The 15,358-nt window shown below is 42.8% G+C and overlaps 1 protein-coding gene across 2 annotated transcripts in view; it reads left to right on the top strand.

Annotated features, from left to right (window-relative positions):
- The first annotated feature begins 365 nt into the window (after positions 1-365).
- The window catches only part of SLC4A4 (solute carrier family 4 member 4), a 234,423-nt gene continuing 219,430 nt past the window's right edge, over positions 366-15,358 (top strand). Inside the window, exon 1 of one of the 2 annotated variants that reach the window (XM_052812182.1) lies at positions 366-384. Coding sequence is in view for 1 of the 2 variants with exons in the window: in XM_052812142.1 (XP_052668102.1) it covers positions 14,263-14,273 (11 nt within the window). In the remaining variant the exon portion in view is untranslated. Of the gene's footprint in view, positions 385-14,254; positions 14,274-15,358 lie in introns of those variants that run through there. The other variant, XM_052812142.1, reaches the window with a different exon arrangement.

Raw genomic sequence — 15,358 nt, 5'->3', positions numbered from 1 at the left:
GTCTGAGTTCTAATAAAGACTTCTTTTTAAACCCATCACACAGCACACAGAAATTCTGTGGCAGGTTATCTGCATTCCGTTCCAGAAAGCTTTACAAAGTCTCTGACTGCCAAGTTTGGGTTTGAAGGAGCAAAGTCATGACCAATTACTAGAATGTTTTTAATTGCTGTGGAGAAAAAACAACAGCAAACCCAAACCACACACCCCACCGGCCCCCAAGCTTCTCAGGGCTTTGAAAATAGCTGGGCTGAAGTGCATGAAGCTGCAGTGATTTGTATGTAGGACAGACGCAGCACAAACAGAAGCGGAGATGTCCTTAGACTGTTCTGCCTGTGCGTCAGCTTAAACCTCACAGCTCTAACAGTACCTCAGACTTTCAAATTTGTCAGTATTCTTTTCTTTGCTTAAATCTATTCCCGGGCTACCACAAAACAGGATTGTTGTGTTGGTTTTTTGCTTGTTAGAGATACGGAAGGTTTCTGAATTGGTATCGCCTGTTTGGTGATGATGTTTTTTCAGCCTTTGAGCGCTGTGTCCCTTTCTCTTCCCTTGGGTAAGAGATACTTTGATGGAACTGGCTAGAAATGCTTGCTTGTTTTAATCAAGTGTCATCACGATCGGGAAACAAAATCGGTATGCGGGTTTTGTTGCGTTTTTTCCAGTTAGGATACAGATTAAGATACCGATTGGTAGTGGTTAAAGTGCTATGCAAGTACACATGTGAGCAATGGACATAGTATTGCCTCATTTTATTTTCAGTCCTTGTAGTTTTTTACTGCGTAGTGGATTTTAAGTTCTCTTAGTATAAATGCTTCTTAGAACAGCAACCAATTTTGTAGCTAGAACTTAATTTTCTATAGTTTTCTGCCAGTTACTTCTTTCTACTGTTTTCTATTCATTTAAGGAGACTTCATAATAATGGAATTGTATATGAAATGTGATTAGTATTGAGATTATTATGTTCTTTTCCCAGTAATTAAAGACTCCACGAATCTATTTGTGAAGTAAAAACAACACAGGAGAAACGACAAACTGTTAAGCACAGATCAGGGAAGCATGTATGTAGTAATAATTAAGTTATATTTTAGGAAAAAAAAGTGTGCAGTTGCTATTGCCAAGAGGTTTCAGCATATAGCTAGGTGTAGGGACTCCAAGGTTGTTTTCCCAGCTCCTGTTTAGACTCTCTGTGTGACTGAGTTAAATCACTCTTTGCCTCAGTCTTTTCACCTTTAAAATGTTGATATCTCCCTGTGTCTTCAATATTAACTGACTAATCCTCCCAGCCTGCTGATGTGCTGTTGTGTAGGTCTGAAGTGCTCTATTAAATAATTGAGAATGAAGGCAGCCTTGGTTTTAGATTTTTCACTGCGATGTTTCGATGCCCTCATGAAAGGGGTCACTGGCCCAGATTCATGGCCAATAGAAATTACTTACTTGTTTTAAAAGATATTGAAAGCCATCAGCGCAACATCAATCGCATTGAAGTTAGTTCACTGAAAAACATGGCCACTGAAAACTGTCACCCTTTGTGAGGAAAGGAAACTTATTACAAATTTAATCTTGTAATAAAAATTGATGGCGAAAACTGTGCTGCAGTCCCCGTAGCTGGTGGCACTGGCGAAGCTATGTGCAGAATCTGCCACGCGAGGTCATTGTGTCCTCAGTTCTCGCTTGCTGAGCTGGCTGCGAGAAGGGCATTAGTGCTTTAACAGTGAATGGCTTTGGAAAAGGTAAAGGAGGAAGAGGTCACTTCCTCGCTTTGCCAGAGCAAAAACATTAAACTGATTAATAAATACTCTACTGAATGAGATAAATCTTGATCTCTGGAGGGAGGGGAATAAAGCAAGCCCCCCTTGGATTAAGACTAGAAAAGGCTGAGCTAATGGGAGGGGGTTTGCCACCAGAGGGTCTTCCGTGCAGCCACTAGCTGTTTCTGTTCTGTGACTGAATATTAGCGCATGAATAACACTAATCCTGATGTGTCTGAGCGATACAATCTTCTAGCGCTGAGCTATCGGGCCCGAACGCGGACAGTGAGCAGTACTAATGCTGGTAGTGTGCTGGGAAAACAAACCAACTGTGAATTCTACTAACTGAAGCCACGGACAGTACTTGATGTGCCAAATATAAGCCTGAACTGGGCTGAATTCCTCTGAAATTCTGATTGAAATCCAGTAGTGCCAAGGAGCGTGGCTTCCATGCTGGGAATAAGTGGTGAAGTGATTGATTTTACCTTACGTTGATATTCAGCGTGGGTGTAAAATCGATAGAATGTGCAGAGCCTAAGAGCCTAGGCTGTTGCGTGTAGGTGACTTACATTGTTCTTAGGTCTAGGTTTCAATCTACAGGTATAAATAATATGATAGCAGTGTAAATAAGAATATAGTGCATGCTAAATTAGAATGTAGGCTATTGCCCATTTCTTGCATTTCTGCTGACTGCTCTTCCCAATGTCTTAGGCAGGGCGGACATCGCATATGTATCTCCAGAATGTTAAGGTAGTCCAGCTTGCACCATGTATGTTTGCTGACTAATAGTACTGACAGATTCGGAAAAAGGCAGTTGGTTCCTGAGAGTTATTTACAAACATGTTGCCGCTGCAGTTCAAGAGTTGGTTCCTGTGCTTTCTCCAGACTTTTCTATCCTGCATTTTGTGCTTTTCTCTCCAATTTCCTTCTAAGTTGTTGTGACTTGTCTTTTAATAACTACTAAAAACATGATCTCATACAAGTTGTAACAGACTTGTTAAAGCCAAAATTTTACTAGTATGCAGCCTACTTGAGGATGTGGCTTCTGCTTCTGTTCCAGTTTGGTATCTTAGGTTTTCTAGTCCTCTCTTCTGAGCAATTCTCCTGTGTTAGCCCACCTGATTGCTGGGGCTCTTCCTAACTGCTCCTGGCTTCAGCACTGTCTATGGATGTATGCTGACAGTGTGCTCTTTTTTTCATAATTATGTTCAGATTTGCCTCTGCTGATTTCTTAAAACGATAGCTATTGCTCTCTGCTGTTTCCACTGCACCTTTGGCTTTGTCCTGTCTGTGGGGCTAGCTCACGGCCTTTACCCTGATCCTCCCAGCTGGGTACAGCGGCTTCGGGTCATTGACTGTTTTGTCGCAGCAGACTGCTGGTCTGGATCGGCTGCCTGTGTCCTGGCTGTGCTGTGCCTCGGAAGGAGAAGACCCGCTGTCATAGAAAGCAGGACTTGACTTTTTAGGTATCCCTTCCTGATATGCAACGCTGCTTGTTTCATGAGGGTGTATTGCAATGGTCCAGCATAGTTGGGTAGGTGTTTCATGTGTGCTTGTCCCTGTCAACAGTTTCTTTGCTGTCTCTGTTTTATTATTGTCTAGGGGATAGGCATCATGTCAATTGACTAAAAACCTTGTTCAAGTGGGGTTTCTGTTGCGGTGTGCTGTGGCCACAGCCCGACGATAGCTTGTTAGGCTGCTGTAGCTTTCAAGGCCTGCTTTAACTGCAGTTCTTGCTGGAGCGTGCTTTAACCATTCTGGTTTCTGAATGGTAGACTTGCTGTGTGTTGTGACAAAGGAATATAGCTCCATTTTGTGGAATTGAGCAGTTTTAGGTCTTGGAGAGTTAACTGAGGTTCCTTGAGGCTGGGAGCCCTCCTTTTCTCGGGCAGTCTCTATTTTCAGCGTGCCTCATGCTATTGTGTGTACACTTACAATCGGATTTTTGTAGCCAATGAGTGCCCCTACTATTCGTAGACGTTCAGCTGTGAAGTACATCATGATCTCACAGTTTCACTTCTTACCTGCTGAGATTTATTCTCTGTCCCCTTTGAATGTAATCACGGCTTATGCACAAGACTAGCCTTTTCCTCAGAGGACAGCGTGATACTTGTGGTCTAGTGGGTGATTGTACTGCTGCTTGTGGCTTCCCATCCTGTTCAGAATTTTAGTATGGGCAGGACTGATCGTTGGTGATGCTAAGATGCTATGGCCTAGGACGCTCTAGAAATTACTTCTAATTGTATCTGCCAAGTCTTATGGCTGTATTGCATGCTTAGACTTGTGTGATAGAGCTAGAATCTTGATCACGTTTGTAGTTACTTAGCTCATGTAAGTAACGGCTTTTCATGATATCTGTTAATGACTTAGTCTATGCATGCAGTGGGGCTGATAGAATTTGTCCGTGCCAGAGATGAGTCACTAACTCTTTCTGTCTGAAAATTTCCTTTTCTCCCAAGATTGTTCACCCATGATACACTCAAAGTGATAATGCATCTTAGTTTTATGTTTTATTGATGGTCTGCGCTTGCCCGTTGCTCTCAGATGAGGAGACCTCCAGCATCTGGGTGCACTTTTGGCTTTAAGTACTACTGTTAGCATTGCTTCTGGGATTGCCTTTACAATCCAGCTGGAATCGTATTGGCACTAGCTCAGAAAGCATTGCTGAAAGTGTAGCAATTCTCTGTCTTCTTGCTGTGGAGCATGGACTGAAGGTCTCTGGATCTGTTGAAGTCCCTCTGCAGAACCCTCCTTTTAGTCACTTTTTGTCTGGAATCTTCTTTGTCTCTGCGTTTGTTGCGCTGTCTTTGAGGGTTTTTTCTGTTTGCTTGTTCTTCTACTCTGCTTGTCTCTAGCACCAGAATATAACCTGATTCTCCTTCCGCATGTGTCACGCTGCTACCCATGGACTGAACCCTTTGCATTTCTTTTACTTAGAACACCGTATACATTGGATGATGATACCTGCAGTGCTCTGTCTGTCATTTCGCCTCCTGAGCTCCTGCAGCCTGAGCCTGTATACTTAGGCTGAACTACTGGCTGTTAGCGTACTGATCCTTATCTTGGATAGCTGTAGTTGCTTTAGATCTTGGAAGACATTTCTGTAGGGTATTAGATCTGTCCTACAACGTTTCCTGCTGGCTGGAATAGTATGTCCATTGAATGATCTTGTTTTTCACTAGGAAGTATTTAAGGTCTTGAAATTGGATGTACATACTACAATTCTCGGCCTCTTAATGTAAGTACTGATTTCCACTTCCGCTTCTTGATTTCAGGGTGTTACGTTTTGGGGCTTTCTGTTCGTTGGTACGTTTTACTAAAAGTCTTTATAGTCTGTCTTTATGTTCATTGGAAAAGGCAAGTAATTTGATTTTTTTCAAGCATTACTCTGTGCAAAGTGTCTTTTTCTTTTTTTTTTTTTTTTTATCCCTCCTTTTATTTGAGGTAGAAGGCAGCTTTATTTCTTTGATTTTATCTGCCATGACCAACTCGGTGTATGGATTTCTAGGCAAGAAAGCCTAGCAGCTAATGTTACTACCAAGATTTTTCCTAACATCCTGCCTTTCTGCTGTGTTTGCTGAAGTCAGTTGTTGTGAATCCCGTTAACTTGATGAGCTGCCAGTGTATTTTGTCTATTATACACTGAATAACGTGCTAGGACTCTGTATAAAATGCAGTCGGCTTTCCTTATTTACCAGAAGACCTCAGCTGCAGCGTGGTTTCCTAGGTTTGTGCACACAAAAGAAAATACTGTGCTTTAGATTTTGGGCATCTGCCCTGCAGGCTTCTTCATGAACACCATCAGTTTGGGAGCTGGGGTAACCCCCAATGTAACTTTCACCTTTGTTTTTCAGTGCTTTCTCTGACCTATGTTAATAGTTGCAAGATCACAGTACTGGTTAAACAATAGCTATTATGACTGTATGTAGCTTGGTTTTAGGGTTTTTTTTTTTGTTGGTTTTTTTTAAGGGGACTGTGTGCTGTTTGTAAAACCACCTTTAATTGGAAATAATAACAAAAGTGTTAGTATTTGAAAGTCCTTGGTTCTAGTTGTGACTGTTGCTGACAGTATGTGGTCTTGGACAGGTTGCTTTTCTGAGCATGACTCATTGGTAGCACCTGTACTGCTAATAGCAAGGAGTGCCTTAAGATTTGTTCCGTATTTTTAACCTTTTATCTGCTATATGAATGGTTGGGGAAGATGGAAATAGCGAGAGGGAAGATCTTAGTGACTGTTTTTTAAAGAGAGGCAGTTGAGACAGAGATTAAGGGAAAGAAATTTTGTTACAAATCCGGACATAATTAATGCATAGATATACCTGAAATGAAAAGGAAGGTGTAAACAGGCAACGAATGAGTAGAGTGCATCTTTTTACCTGAATAAGATGTAACACTAGCAGGAGCCGGGATGTGGTCTCTGTAAGTGTTGCTTGATGCTGCAAAAACTGTGCATCTGTGAGATGTAAAAGGTAGAAATACTTTCATGGGAGTTGTCAAATGATATGGAAAAAGGGGATTGCACTTAAAAGTTCTACTAATGTGATTTCTGCAGTCTTTTGTCTGTGGCAATGGAGGCAGACTACAAATTCAAGACCCCTGGAAGATGAGAAACTGCTTCAAAAGGCAGTGTAGTCAGCCCTGGTAGCAGGGGTTTCAGATGACAATGGTGAGGTGCTGTCAGTCTTTACTCAGGTAAACTAGTGACCAGGAGATGATTGCTGCTGATATGTGGTTGATGATAATACCTGCACACTCACAAAAAAGGAGAAAGATGAAGAATGTATGCATTGAAGAATAACTTCTAGTTAAAGAGTTTTGGTGCAGCAGAAGCAGGGTGGGTAATATAAAGGCTGGTAACCATTTAACAGGAAGAATGGAGTGAGAGAAAGCTGAGTGCAAGTGAGAGGCAAATAAAGCCTTTAGTCTGCAGTATTGATCCGATTTTGTCCTGACACACTGTAAATCGAGACTATCTCCATGGTATTCAGCAAATCCCATGTACTGTCTAAGGTACAGCCTTAATTGTGCTAGGCTGTAGCCTACAATTGTGCAGGTATTTCATGTATTGATTTCTGTTTAAAAATCTGCAGACCTAGAGAGACAAGTTGTTTACTGGTATCACAGAGACTGACAAATGGTCCAGGGACAATCCTGCTAAAAGTGCTCCAGTTCGATCTACAAGCTGGAGAGGCAGACAGATGTTGGAAAGGGAGATACTCAGATGGTAGAGCTGATTCTCTTCTTACTGATATGACTTCAACAGTTTTATTCGTCTGGCAGGATATGAGAGAGAATGAGGTGCTCTGGACTAAATCTTTGGCTCATGTTCATTATTGGAAGCTTCATTTCAAAATAGTTTCACAGAAATCAAACCAAGAAACAGAGATCCTAAATAGAGATGGAGAGGCTTTCTGTCCTTACAGGAAATAGCTATGCTGTAATCCAGGGTGAGATTGAGGTATTTGTAGGCTAGCTTTGAAGTAGGCTATTGCCGCATGGAATCCATTAAGATCTCTGTAGCATGCAAAATCCACCGAGAGTCTTAGGAAATAAGACTCAAGTGACTTGCACACACCGGTTGGGGCTAGCGGAGCTATGCTGTCAGCAGTAAAACAAACACTCTTTCTGCTTCAGCAGCAGTGTACGATGTGGACATTGTTTTCGCCAAACAGCAGCATTTCATCAACTCGCTTCTGCTTCGCACAAGTGATGTGAGAGGAGAATTGTGTCCACAGGATGGTAGTATTTTTGTCCTTCGGTGGCCAAAATGAAGGTTCTTAGCTTTTTTGAGAGGCCGATGATGGCTGGCAGATTTGGAACTTGTGGACTAGCAGTTCTTAGCGCTGGCTTAGACCACCTTTACAGGTGTGATATGCTTTTATGAACCAATGTAAGCTTCCTGAGAGAAGGCTTGCTTTCTCTGTTACCTTTTGCAAATCCTTTGGCCCTTGGCCTGAGGAGTCTGCAGCCTTACAGCTTGGAGTTAGTGTTGTAGACAGTTACAACTAGTTTGGTGTTTTCTGGGGGAGGAGCTATTTGTGTCGGAAGTGATGGAATTAGTAGATATTTTTACTATGTGTGTGTGGAAAATTATATGACCCTTAAACCAGAAATACGGAAAGTAATTACTTTAGGAATGTCTTATTTTAATGCCCCAAAGGTGTTCTAAGGAACACTGAAATGGTACAGTCCGAGTAAGCCAACTTTATCATCTACATGCTACCTACATAGATGACCAATGAAACGTGCATTATACTAGTTAGGAGATGTTTCATATATTTGTAAAGGAAGTATGATATTTTATTACAGTAACAAAGCTGAGCTCAAAAAATGGTGTTGAAACCTACATCAGGTTTTTTTGAAACCTAAATTAAGGAGTTACTGAGACTGCCATCTGCTAATGTGACAGTACATGACAAATAGAAGGAGTATTACACCCCTATTTAGAAAGGACTAAGTTGAGACAGAGTGTGGAGTGGTTTGTCCATTTCCTGAGTGACCTTGGACTTCGGAGATGGGAACAAAATCTGTTTTGGACTTGAACTATTGGTTTGGACTATACTGCGTTCCTTATTGAAACTACTGAGCGAGGGGTGGGAATGGGCAGTGACCCGAATAAAGCACAACATGTCACGTAACGTGCAGAGTGAATGAGTCGAGCAGAGACTAGACCACGTAGGTTTATAGATGTTAGAAGGAAATTGTTTGATGGAATTTTACTTCCAGGTTTGGAAGTACAATGCTGAAAGGTCTGTTCAGCGGTGAAGGTTTTTTGTTGTTCCTAAAGAATTGAAGGATAAAAATTAACCTCTTCTGTGGAAGACAACTGTACAAATAAGTGGAAAGTGCCACTTAAAGACGTGCTTGAAGAGCTTTTACAATATATCAAGTTTACAACCTGTACTTCATAGAAAGAAACAGGGACAGAGTGCAATTTAAGGTAATCCTGGTACTGCTACAGCTAGAATGATCTATGCCGCTAACCTTTCTTACCTTGAGCAATTGCCAAAGCTTCGGCATTCAGAGAGCAGGTGGGCGCTGAGTTCCTGCCTTGCCAGTGACACAGCAAAACCTCTGTTCTGGCTCCTGCGTGCTAGACAATTGTGGGAGCAACGATGGGAGAAAGAAAATTAAATGGGAGGGTGAGTCCCTTGAGGAGTTTTAATATCCTTGCTTTTCTCTCTGTCTCTCTCTCTCTCTCTCTACCTGTGTAGGTTTGTGTGCCCTGGGCCACTTACCAAGGTGAGTGTTTGGTGTTTTGCTCCTTGTAGATAATGGCCGATGGGGCTAAGGACACTTGCTATAGGCCTACAGTGACGATGAAGTTTGTCATGCTGTGCCATATCAGTTCCATAGCTAGACACTGGAGATGATAGGACAGTGCTGCCACTAGAGGGTAATGCGAGTAGGAAGAAGCAGTTTTAAAGGGGCTCGATGCTCCAGCGGTGGTAGCAGGGTCAGGCGTTATACACCTTGATAGAGTTAGTGAATCAGAGCTGCTTTAAAGCAGATCCACTGATATTTTTTCTCTGCCAAATAAACATAGGTTCAAGAATGAAGACGGTCATTACAAATCTGGCAGGCTATTTTGCCTTGTGTCTTCTGCTGCCAGAGTTATTTTGGTTAAAAAGATCTTTCTGTCGGTGCAGGTTTTGCCTGGGAAGACTGGAGTAAGTTCTTGTAGCAAGAGTGCATTGTCACCAGGAAAGGCTCTATTCACCCTACAAGCCCTTTGCTGGCATAAAGCAAGGTGTAGCTGTATTGACAGTTAGCTCACAGCATAGACCTGGCCTCAGTGTAAAGGTCTGGGCAAAGCTATTTATTTGAACTAGGTCTTAGTTAAGCACATGTTGTAAGAGAATGAGGGTTTTTTTTTTCCTAGCATGTGGCGTATTGTCAAAGAGGAGCCCATCAAGTTAGTGTGCGATGGTGGTTTGTTTTTTTTTTTTTAATAGCATCTCCCAGTTAGGAGAACATGCTCAGAAAGGACTTGGAAAAGAGTAATTTTTGGTTCCAAACCTGACAGTGTTTTTGAGCCTCTCTTAACTCTATTTCATGTCTTTAATTTGCTGGGGTGAGAGGGAAAGTGATCTCTAAACCAGCTAAAAACATCTGACTCCAAACTTCGGTTTGTTTGCTTGAGATTGAGATATGCAGATGAGCTCTCTGTAAATGTTTAATGAAAGGGATTAGAGTGGTGGCTTGCTCTGACACTTGTACAAATTGAAGTACTTGTATTGTGCTTTGGATAGGAGTTGCGCGTTTTTTCTCTTCTCCCCCCTGCCCCTTCTCGGTATTTTAATTCTGATGGGTTTGACAATAAGTGTATTCAGTTTTTAAAAGTCACTCATGGGAGATGGAGAAATGAGATGTTTAACATACAGCACAGCTTCTTGAAGAAAGCATGTGTCTAAACTTCTGTTTTGTGAGAAAGTTGATTTCCCCCACCCTCAGGCAGATTCTGCTCCAGCAGAAGTGACATCACGAGGGGCACAACTGGGCTGACTCTTACTGCTTTTTAAAAAAATTACTTTAGGAATGTAAAAACAGTATTGTTCAGATACTCAGATGAAAAATATACTGCAAATATAAATAATGGGGAGAAAAATTGCCTTTGTTTCTGAAATATGCATTGCTATACTATTTAGAGATCTATTTCACCCTAGAGCTCTTTGGTTTTCTTCTGTCGCTAAGGAATTCGGTATGTTTAGATGTCACCTAAGAAAAGGAAAAGGGCATTATGACTTCCTCGTAATTAATGGATTTGATTATAATTCATGTAGAGCAGGGAGTCTTTCTAGAGCCTAGTGAAAATCTCCACCCCAGCCCCATTTCTGATTTCTTCTCTTGTCCTAACTACTGTTACAAATTGCTTACCACAGCAGTGTGGTCATTGCCCCTGGCGTAACATTCCACAACTCCCATCTCCAGTGATTTGCAGCAATATTCTAATTAAATTGTTTATCAGTGTTCATCTATTTGTTTGTTTAAAGCTGAACACTGTGTGAGTTAGATGAATGTCTTTTGAGTGGCTGAAAGAACAAGTTCAGAGGCAGTAGAGAGTCATTAAAAGGCTGTTTAAGAATTTAAAAGTAGCTTTGCTGAACTGCGCATTTCCTTTGATAGAACAGGCTCCATCGAAACAGTCACTAGTAGGATTTCGGCCTGATCATAGGTCGGCTCGAGTGAACTAGTTTCTCATACGCTCGCAGCCCAGAATTTACTTTTTGCGCAGAGTTGTATCTGTTAAGAGGTTCAAATTTTCCTTGTCGTCTTCGTTATGAAGGCACCCAGCAGCCTTCGTAATCTTCTGCAACTCCACCCTCCTGCATCCTTCAGCATTTTCTTCGTTTTACGTGACTTGTTGGCTTTGCTTGACATCTTAATGGAATTTGGCCTTCTGGGATCGAAGGGGTTATATTTGGTGGTCTCAAGTGGGGACTCTGCCAAGAGACTTACTGAGCCCTTCCTCACAAAAGGTTTTTCTTCCTTTTACTTGCCACAGATAAAATGGTGTAATCATGACTCGGGTAACTCCCATCAACTCTACTAGATGTTTGGGTACCAGCTAGACAGTAGCAAAAAGGGCTTCCTTCTTCCACTAGATTCTCATCAAGTTTACCGTGTCATTTGAGGTTTGTTGGGCAGCTCATGTTTTTATATGACTTATTGTTGGGTTTATTTTCCATAATGATTTGGGAAAGCTGATTATTTTTTCCTTCCAGTCCAGGAACAATTACTCATCCTTTCCCATCACTGAGGCAGCTGGTTGGAAATAGGCAAAGATTTCACAACTTTTCAAAGCCAACCGTATTCTTTCCCTGCTGAGAGCCCTCTAGCACTCTTCTTATCTGTCTTAGAAGAAAAATGCAGCCTGCGTTAACATGCTTCATTTCATTTCTGTCTCTGACTCCACCTAACCTAGCATAGTCCGGGATCATTCTTTACTCGTACTTCAGGTTTGTGTGTGATTGCACTTAATCCTGTGCCACTTGGTCATCAGGGGATGTCACCTAACTCGCTTGACACCTCTCTGTGTAAACTGTCGGTCTGTTTTCTCAGCGTTGCTTGGATTTGCAAAGGAGCATAGCTTCTGTGTGAGCACGTAAGGTGAAGTCGTCAGGGCTTTCAGAAATGCTTCCTGCCCAGCGGTGCCTGTTAAGCCCCTGACAGATATTGCCACCTTCTGCATGGGCTTTAGAAGGAGATTCTAGGTATTGTCGCGTTTATGAAAAAATGTGCCTGCAGCATCTAGGCAGAGTTTGTAGTCAGTCAGGGATTCCAAACGTGGGTTATTGCTCTGTAACCACACAACATAGTTACTACTCAGTAATCCTAACAGCTAATTATGGTTTCAGTTTTTGCTGTCTCATGGTAGCCTTTCCTGTAATCTCTTAGTACATGGGGTCTGGGTTTTGGTTTTCTTATGTAGGAAGATTTTCTGAATATTTTCTGTATAAAAATCTGGCCAGCTCGTGTCCGTCCCAGATGACTGAGAACCAGTGGGTGTCATTGTCCACGTCTGCTCTCTGTGCCACCTCTTTCCTGCTGAGGCAGCGAGCTACCCTGACTTTTCTACAATGCTATCGACACATGCACAGTTAGCCTGAGAGTCAGGTATACCCCTGCGCTCTACCAGCACTCTGGTGAGAAAAAAAAGCTGTTGCATTGAGACAGTTTCACCTTATCGATTCCGAACGCAGGTACTTAGGGTACCCAGCATAGTAGCAAAAGCATGGCTGTATACCCAGGCCATTGCAACAAGAGATGACTGAAGTAAAGAGTCTTTCTGGGGTTGTTTAGAGCTTTGGGGTTTGCCAAACTGAGTTTGAGGTATCCCGAGGCGAAAAGGAAAAATGGAAAGCAAGCTAAGCTGTTTACCCCAGGCCCCCTGAGTTGAAAGCCTCAAAAGTGCTCAGTGTATTGCATGAACATCAACTGCACCAACTGTGGAGGGTGTCAGTTCTGCCCTGGGCCCTTTGCAACTGCCCTGCACTCCTGTTTGGGCTACGAATGTCTTCATTCACTTGTTACGTGAATAGATTATCGAGCTCTGGATCTGCGTTGCTCCAAGCTAAGGAGGTCGGATCTGCGTGTTCCTGTTCGGTCAGTCCTAACCTAAGACATAAATCTTGTGTTTTTTTGAATGCCAGACTGTTTGCTGCTAGTTTCCACGGTAGTGCTGCCATGCACTTTCCATTCTTATTCTCTGGTGACCTACAGTGATGTGTGCTATCTTTTTGGTTCAAAGAGGGCACTCTGCAGTAATGGTTGAATGCTCACGTCCCCCTTTTTTCCCCTGCTCTGTATGCTGTAAGGCTTCACGCCTAGAACAGGAAACAGGAGAGAAGGCAAGGTACCTGGAGCTTGCCAGGCAGCCTGCCCAGGTGTTGTGCATAGCAGGCAGGAGTAGGGAAGCTCAGCTTTAGGAGAGGGAGCTTGACTAAGGCAGTGAGATTGGGAAGCCCAGCACTAACTCCTATGCTAGCAGATAGCTCTTAGTTTTGATGGGTGGTCAGTCCTTAAGCAAGCGTTTGAGAGATTCAGCAAACTGGGCTTTACAGGCAAATCTTGTTTGGTGAGGATGCTCTTGCTCTCTGTAGCCTTGGAGAGCTGGACTGTGTGAGGAAGGGCTGTCAGAGTGTGCTCTAGGTGGAAGGAGGTTTACTCCTGAAAATCATTCCCCTACTGACGTGCTGATCCTTCTGGGAATTGTCCTTGGGGCTCAGCTTCTGGATTTCCTAGATTTGGCCACAGGTTAAACAGTTTTGGGCGTGTGCACATGTTGCAGTGGGTTTGTGTTGTTCCAATAGGCTACTGCGGCGTTAGGACTTGTCTTTTGCTTTTACTTCCTTCTTTCTCCGGTGAGAGAGGTTTAGGAATAGACTGGCTAATCTGGTGCTTTGATGATGGCCAGAATAGCCTTGGTCTCCCTGGTCATTCTTGAAGTTATAGCAGCACAAACCACCTGATTTCATCCATCTCCTTGAGAGTCCTTCCCTTTCCTACTTGTTAAGAAAGGGTGTGTGTGTGTGTGTGTGGCATTTGCTGTATAAGCAAGGATAGGTAGGAGCAGAAGCCCAGTGCTTGTGATACAATGATGATCTAACCGCCTTCATCAAGTCCCACAGGTGCTTGTCTTGGCCACAGAGAGGAAAGAAATCTTCTTGTTGCTCTGTGATAATAAGATGGTCTGGTGTCCTGATGGGCATGTGCCTTCAGCAGAGCCCCAGGGCCTGTGCAGCTAATTGAGAAGAGTTTTAAGCTGAAGCCTGGCTCAGCCAGGCTGCTGACTGTTTCACCTGGCAACTAACAGTCCTTTTTTTGCTGCAGTTTGGCCATGGGCCCTTTCAGAGGCCTCTGGGCACAAGATAAATAATCTCTTTTATTTGTCATAGGCACCTGTACAGCTCCTGGTACGGCTGGCAGTATCTGAGACTCTTGCAATCCTCCAGCGTATGCTGTTGTAAAGCTGAAAGGTGACTTATTCCAGAAGTACAAAGAAAGAGCAGGAATGCATCAAAGGTAACAGAGGGAGACCACAGCGACAGCTGTGGTCATTTCTTTCTGACCAAACCACAACAAATGGATGCTTCAGCTGTACACATGGCAATATTTTGGTTGGGTACTTCCAGCTTGTGGTTGTATGACAGGAAGAGAGGAACAACATAAACTGGTTCTCTAGTGTCAAGGTAAACAGACATCCTCCAATGCACGTGGGATTTGGCTGCGGGCTGAGCAAGCGTGCCCTGGGTTGTAGGCTGGTGGGAAAATATCTTGTGAGAAGAACCTCTGCGGTCCCGTGAACCCCAAGGAAAGTGGGGTTAGACTTTCGGATTGTTCTATGCCTGAGTAATGCCACAGAAGAAAAGGAAAACTGGTCCCTGCAGAGTGTAACATGTAGTGTTAACAACGGGACACTGTGTCCATGCTACTGGTACAAAAGGTTTTAGCTCAGACACCTGTCAGCATTTAATTACAGTTGACTTTTAAAACAGTCTTTCTTGTAGGTAAAAGAACATTTTATTATTAAATGTGCACTTACCTTCACAGACTCAGGAATTTTGAGTGTTTGAATTGGTTGCAGAGGCAATTAAGCACCTAAATCCCTTTTGAGATGAGATCATGCCAGTTTTTTCCATAACAAGGGTGTACAGTGTTTATTCCTGCTTTTTATACACCTGCCATTTGGGGTTTTTTCTTTTTTTTTTTTATTTTTGAGTTGGGTTTTTTTGGCTCAACTAACTAAAGCTAACCTCTCTTTTATTGCTATAGCCCTGTGACTGTTGCCTTATAATTATAAGGCACCTGGGAGGAATTTAGTGTAACAGTGATCCTCCTTCAACATGCTGTTACATCACCCATGAAAAGATCAGAGAGATAACCCATTGTCCGAGGTAAATTATAGAAAGTAGAGCAGCATAAGCAAGCTGGAATTACTATTTTGCAAAAACATTGTGTGGGTTCACCACGGAGAGGACTGGATGACCTCAAATGAAACTTGCCTCTCAGAGAAAGGAGATGTCCCACTGATGGAGTCCAAGCTTTGGAACAAAAAAGTCCCAGAAGCAGACTGGTTCTACTTAAGTGTAGGTGGTCTCCTGAGACCA

Source organism: Harpia harpyja, chromosome 2 (assembly GCF_026419915.1).
Source record: "Harpia harpyja isolate bHarHar1 chromosome 2, bHarHar1 primary haplotype, whole genome shotgun sequence".
Taxonomy (NCBI): domain Eukaryota; kingdom Metazoa; phylum Chordata; class Aves; order Accipitriformes; family Accipitridae; genus Harpia; species Harpia harpyja.
Note: the sequence above shows the minus strand (reverse complement) of the source record. Positions and strands in the feature narration are given on the sequence as shown.